Source organism: Chaetura pelagica, unplaced genomic scaffold, assembly GCF_000747805.2.
Source record: "Chaetura pelagica isolate M959 unplaced genomic scaffold, ChaPel_1.0 scaffold690, whole genome shotgun sequence".
Taxonomy (NCBI): Eukaryota; Metazoa; Chordata; class Aves; order Apodiformes; family Apodidae; genus Chaetura; species Chaetura pelagica.
Window position 1 is genome coordinate 133,130 of NW_009951806.1, and position 5,960 is coordinate 139,089.

The following is a 5,960-nucleotide window of genomic DNA, read 5'->3' on the forward strand; positions in this document are numbered from 1 at the left end:
TCTTCATGGGACTCTGTTTATTGGCACTACTTTTATAAGGGATGAATATGGCTGGGATCATTTGTAGCTCATCAAACCTCAGCACTAACAACTCTCCTAAATAATACCAAGCTGGGGAACAAAACAAAACAAACAAACAAAAAAAAAAGAAAGGGAAGGAAAAAATCCTATCAAATTTATTCAGCTGGAACATCTCGCCCAGGGAGCTGCTCTCCCATAATATTTGGGGCCAGCACAGTGTCATAAATCTTAGTGCTGTTAATCCATGGACTCATTCATCTCTGCTCAGCTCTATAAAAGCAATAACCTTGTCACTATAGGAAGGAAGATTGGGCTTTTAATTGCATATAGATTTCAGCAGAGTTCTTATCTCCTAGTCTAATTTGTAGCTTCAGATACGGGTCTTTGCTTCCCTTGGTCCAAGTCCATGCAAATCTGCCCTGCTCTTGTCTTCTTATAAATGTTGCAGAAGCTCAGAAAGGACCAAGAGAGCTCTTCTGGCAGATCATCCACACAGCCTTTGTAGCCCTTCATTTATTAGATAAGTCTAGATTTAATTAGTTCCCCTCAAACAGGGGCTGGGGCTTTGTGAGGACCATCACATTGATGGAAACCAACCTATATCTGGGGGGTGTGTCCACATGTGGAACCAGTCACAGATTCCCTGACTCATCCCGTGGAGATGATGGGAGGGCTGGAGCAGCTCTGGAGCCAGGCTGGGAGAGTTGGGGTGTTCAGCCTGGAGAAGAGAAGGCTCCAGGGAGACTTTAGAGCACCTTCCAGTGCCTGAAGGGGCTCCAGGAAAGCTGGGGAGGGACTTGGGACAAGGGCAGGGAGGGAGAGGACAAGGGGGAAGGGACGAAAACTGGTAGAGGGGAGATTGAGGTGAGACATGAGGAGGGAATTCTGGAGTGTGAGGGTGCTGAGAGCCTGGAAAATTGCCCAGAGAGGTGGTGGAGGTTCCATCCCTGGAGACATCCCAGGTCAGGCTTGAGGAGGCTCTGAGCAACCTGGTCTAGTTAAATGGAGCAGGTGGTTCCTGCTCCATTTTGGCCAGTAACAGAGGAGAGCAGCCACAAATATCAGATGTTGTTACACAGCAAACAGGCTCATCAATCCATTATTCTCTGCTTTGGAACTTATTTTTATTTACTTTCTTCAGCAAAATTCACCAGGTTAGGATGTTTCACACTGCAGGTTCTCAGCCACAGTAAGGAGATGAAAACTGCAGTTGGGAGATGGACTGAGGGCAGGAATTCCCAGCCTGGGGGGGGTTTAGCAGAGGATTGATCATGTGTAAAACTAAAATACCACTTGCAAAAGGTTCTTCCTTGAGATTTGCTTTGCTCCCTTTGTTGTTCTAGGGCAGCCAAAAAAACTTGCCTCTGGCTTTTCACCCCTCCAGTGTGGTTTTTTTCTGTATTTTTCATCACCCTCTGTACCTTCCACCAACACCACTCCTGCCTTCCCTATCTAAATTAAACATTCCCAGAGCCTTCCAGCCCCTTTCCAGGGGAGGCTGTCAGGATTGAGAACATACCAGCCATTTTTTCTTTCTTCCTAAGAGCCATAAAGTATTTACAAGTGTTTCCTTGAGAGCCAGGCAGATGGTGGCCCAACCAAAGTGGCCTCAAACCCCCATTTTCTGATTATTTTCTCTCAACCCACTACATCTTATAAAGGGAAAACTCCCCCCAAAAGATGCTTCATCTATTCTTTTGGCCCTTCCTGCTCCCAAGAAGCTGCAAAATGTGAAGCTGGGGGTGGGTTGAGCTGAGTTGGCAGGAAGGAGATAAATTAACAAGGAGAAAACCAGGGCAAACAATCCTTTTGGTCTGAAAGACTTTTTTAATATTCATGTAAAAAGGAGAAAAAAAAATAGTAACCAACAAAATGAAGGAACAAATAAAAATAAAACATGGATGCAAAAAAAAGAAAAGAGGCAGAAAAGTTTAAGTTTGTATTAAGAAAGGGAGGGAAAATCCATGGGGAAGGATGGAAGCATTTTAAAAAGAGGGTGGGGTTTAAACCTGAATTGTTCTCCTGTGGAAACAGCTCTTCACAATGAGTCCTTTGCTGGTCCAAAAGGGTGGGTCAGCACTGACACCCAGCAGAGGTGGTGATTGACCTCCCCCCTGAGATGAGTCCAAGAGCTTCTGTTGGATGGGAAGCTCTTCCCACCTCCTCCTGGCCAGGCATTCCCTGCTCCTCTCATTGACCTGCCCAGGCTCATCCCAACTCCTGGAGCTGTGCTGGGGATGTACCTGCATGTGGTGGTGGAGAACTGGTGGTGCTGGGTGGCTGATGGTAACACAGAGCTGGTTTGTTCTCGCTGGGAGCACTGGTGGGACTGGCAGCTCCCACTGGTGGTGCAAGCCACCTGAGATGCCAGCTAGATCAGCAGCTTGACCTCCCCATGGTCCAACCCTGGGGGAGTGTTCAGCTCTACTTCTGATCCCTCCAGAAGATGAAACAACAGCATTTCACCAAAACAAGTTGGCTGGTGAACTCCTGCAGAGAACTTCCCATCAGTACAAACCTCCTGCAGATACCTCATGAAGTGGCTGCTTGGGACGTTCCAGACCCCTTTCCTCTCTCTCTTTAGCTTATCCCTCAGTACCCTTCACTTTCCAGAGCCTTGCCAGGATATTCTCTGGAGCCAGGACCTGCTAAATGCACAGAGCTTTCCCCTCTCCCAGAAGTTCTGGTGTCCCTTCCTTTGACCCCCTTCTGAATAAACTTCCTGTTGGATTGGCTAGAAGAGTTGATGTCCCACTAAGGAGTTAATCTTCCCATCACCAGGGGAAGAATTAACACCACCAAGTCCTGATGTCAGTCTGGAGTTACACATCAAATGCTCCCTGGGATTTCTGCTCCAACTGTAACTGTAATTAATTCCAAATGAGCAATTCATCTGGCTTCATTAAAGATGACACCTGCAGGAACACTGGTCACACACAGAGGTTTTCCAGCTAATACAGCAAATATCTAGCACAGGAATAACAATGGATTAGAGACATTCCCCAGGGAGATCAGAAGGAATAAATACACTTTGGTATCACGGGTTAGAACAAATGTCTGAGGAACATAAATCAGATGAAATATCCCAGCAGATCAGCATCGTGGTACAACCAATAAGCAAAGGTGTGTCTGAGTAGAAACAGTCACCAGGGAGGAAAATACCATGACTGTGGGATTAGCTACAAAGGGACACAACTGGATTGACTTAAAATCCACAACAAAAGAATAGAGGGTACCAGGAGATGTTCACTTTTGCTTTTCAACCTGCTCAAGAAAAGAAATCGAGGGGCAAAACCAGAGGGAAGATTCAGCATCATTGCAGCAAAACACTGATGGTTTTTTTCCTGCTGGAGTGAGAACAGGGAGGTCACAGGATGCTGGTCACCTCTGAACTCTGAGAAAGTTTTGGGTGGCACTGGAAAACCTTCCCAGAGGTAAACATGGGAAAGGGGCAGCACTGCTTTGAAGTCTGGGCAGTTGGGAGATGGGCATCTTAAACTACTGGAACAACTGGAAAAGTGCACAAGGCACAATCCTGGGCCTGGAGAGCAGAGCTGGTATCTAAAATATGAGCAAGGGGGTCTATTTGGAGAGCACAGAAAGGCCCTGGTTATTGACCTCCTCGTGGTAAGCACAGCAGTGGCAGTAGAAGGACACTGATCTTAGAATCACAGGCTGGGTTGGGGTGGGAGGGACCTTCAAGACCATCCAGATCCAGCCCCCTGCATGGGCAGGGACACCTCCCACCAGCCCAGGTTGCTCCAAGCCCCATCCAACCTGCCCTTCAACACTGCCAGGGATGGGCCAGCCACAGCTTCCCTGGGCAACCTGGGCCAGGCTCTCACCACCCTCACACTCCACGATTTCACAACAACCTCAGGACAGGGGAAACATGATAGAAAAACACCATCCTATTTACAGCCTTTTTTTTTTTCTTTTGCATATACTTTTTGCTTCTGAAGTGAAAAAAAAAATATCTTGTATAAAAACCAGCAAGCCCAGAAGTCTACTAGACATAGTCATACTTGGAAGGGTAGGAGCGCCTTCCATCATCACTTCGAGCAGCTTCTTCATACCCTGCTCCCCTCCTGGTCTTCATTTCAGGTTCATACCCTGAGCCAACCTTATATGGCCCAGTCCTGTAGGAGATGTTCCGACCCGAGGCGTTGTAGGACACTGCTTTGTACCTGGAAGAGACACAAGAGGGTGGCATCAACCACTGGAGGCTCTGACCACCCCATCTTGCACCCTCTGTTTGTTTGTTCCCGGATTTCAGGCCATTTTGGGCTGTGTCACACCATGGAGCCACTCCATGAGCTCCAAGCCAACCTCCCATGGATGGGCAAAAAGTCTCCCTGGTGGATTTTTTCTTGTGCTTTCTCTCCCATGAGTAAATCCTTGGATGAGTGAAGGACCCAGCTTCACTTGAGGGACAAAGCCCTACCTGGTGTAAACCAAAGCTCAGCTGATGCCACCCACATCTCCTGCTGTGCAATCTGCAGTCAAAGCTGCAGGGAAGGGGCCTGACTTAGCCAGAACATTGCAAACTGTAGATGTTAAGGTTGATCTCTCCTACCCTCTTTATTTGTTTGCAAGTCGTGGAGCCAGGGAAGGGAAATCATAGAATCATAAAATGGTTGATATTGGAAGGGACCTCTGGAGATCACCCAGTCCAACCCCCTGCCAGAGCAGGATCCCCTAGAGCAGATCCCACAGGAACACATCCAGGTGGGGCTGGAATGTCTGCAGGGATGGAGACTCCACAGCCTCCCTGGGCAGCCTGTCCCAGGGCTCTGTCACCCTCCCAGGCAAGAAGCTTTTCCTCATGTTGAACTTGACCCTCCTGAGCTCCAGTTTGTGCCCATTGCCCCTTGTCCTGTCCCTGGACACCCCTGAGCAGAGTCTGGCCCATCCTCCTGCCACCCCCTGCAGATATTGATCAGCACTGATCAGATCCCCCCTCAGCCTCCTTTTCTCCAGCTGAGCAGCCCCAGCTCTCCCAGCCTTTCCTCACAGGCAGATGCTCCAGCCCCTTCAGCATCTCAGTGCCCTGGGCTGGACTCTCCTCAGTAACTGCTTGTCCCTCTTGAACTGGGGTAACTCTTGCACCAGGGCTATCACACCCAGCCATGTCCTGTGCTGGGCTGACTGTAGGCTACCCCAACAACCAGGGGGTACAACCATGCAATACCTCCCCATGTTCACCACAGCCAGGCTTACCTGGATTCTTCTGGAATCAGCCCCTTGCAAGCAAGGCACATCAAGATGCCTCCTACCAGGGCCAGGCCACCTGCTACCCAGCCAACAAAGAGGGCTGAGCCAAAGGTGTACCTGCAAGACACAGAGACACAGCTGGTCAATGCTGGGCCAGGGGGCCAGGCTGCTGCTTCTGAACATTGTCCTCTGCAGAAGTTCCCACCAGCACCATCCCACCTACAGGCTTGTCCTCAATGTTTCTTAAACAGAAACATCCCCATTTGCTTGGACAAGTTATCTCCAGTGTAGATAAGAGACTGGATGTATCTCCCAAGTCTTGGGACCAGACTACATCTTGAGCTTGTCTTTCCTTCAGCTGCAGCCCAGCCTGGCTCTGGTCTGCACTGGGGAGCACCCTGAGCCAGACCCCAACCTACCTGTTCTGGACGTTTTGCATCCCTTGGTACATGTTGGCCGTGGACATCCAGAAGTTTGTGACCAGCATGTTGGCAAACACAGACACTCCAGTGATGGCACACAGACCTGGGGGCAAAGAGAGGACACACTGAGACCCACCCTTGGCCTTGGGGAAGCATCTCACAGCTCTGGGAAGGTAGGTGAGACACTGCTTTGTGTCCAGGTGTGGTACCTTCAGAAGTGAGGACCCACAAGGGGTTTGTTTTCTGCCAGGATTTCTACATGTTTACAATCCAGCAGCCAGAGCAGAAGGTCCCACTACAAAA

At 49.3% G+C, this 5,960-nt stretch overlaps 1 protein-coding gene across 2 annotated transcripts in view; it reads right to left on the reverse strand.

Moving 5' to 3' along the window:
- Positions 1 to 4,030: 4,030 nt before the first annotated feature.
- The window catches only part of CLDN18 (claudin 18), an 18,807-nt gene continuing 16,877 nt past the window's right edge, over positions 4,031 to 5,960 (reverse strand). For both annotated transcript variants that reach the window (XM_010007855.1, XM_010007849.1), the window contains exons 3-5: positions 5,655 to 5,760; positions 5,242 to 5,352; positions 4,031 to 4,208 (exon numbers count right to left, since the gene is read on the reverse strand). In XM_010007855.1, the coding sequence (XP_010006157.1) occupies positions 4,031 to 4,208; positions 5,242 to 5,352; positions 5,655 to 5,760 (395 nt within the window). The remainder of the gene's footprint in view (positions 4,209 to 5,241; positions 5,353 to 5,654; positions 5,761 to 5,960) is intronic.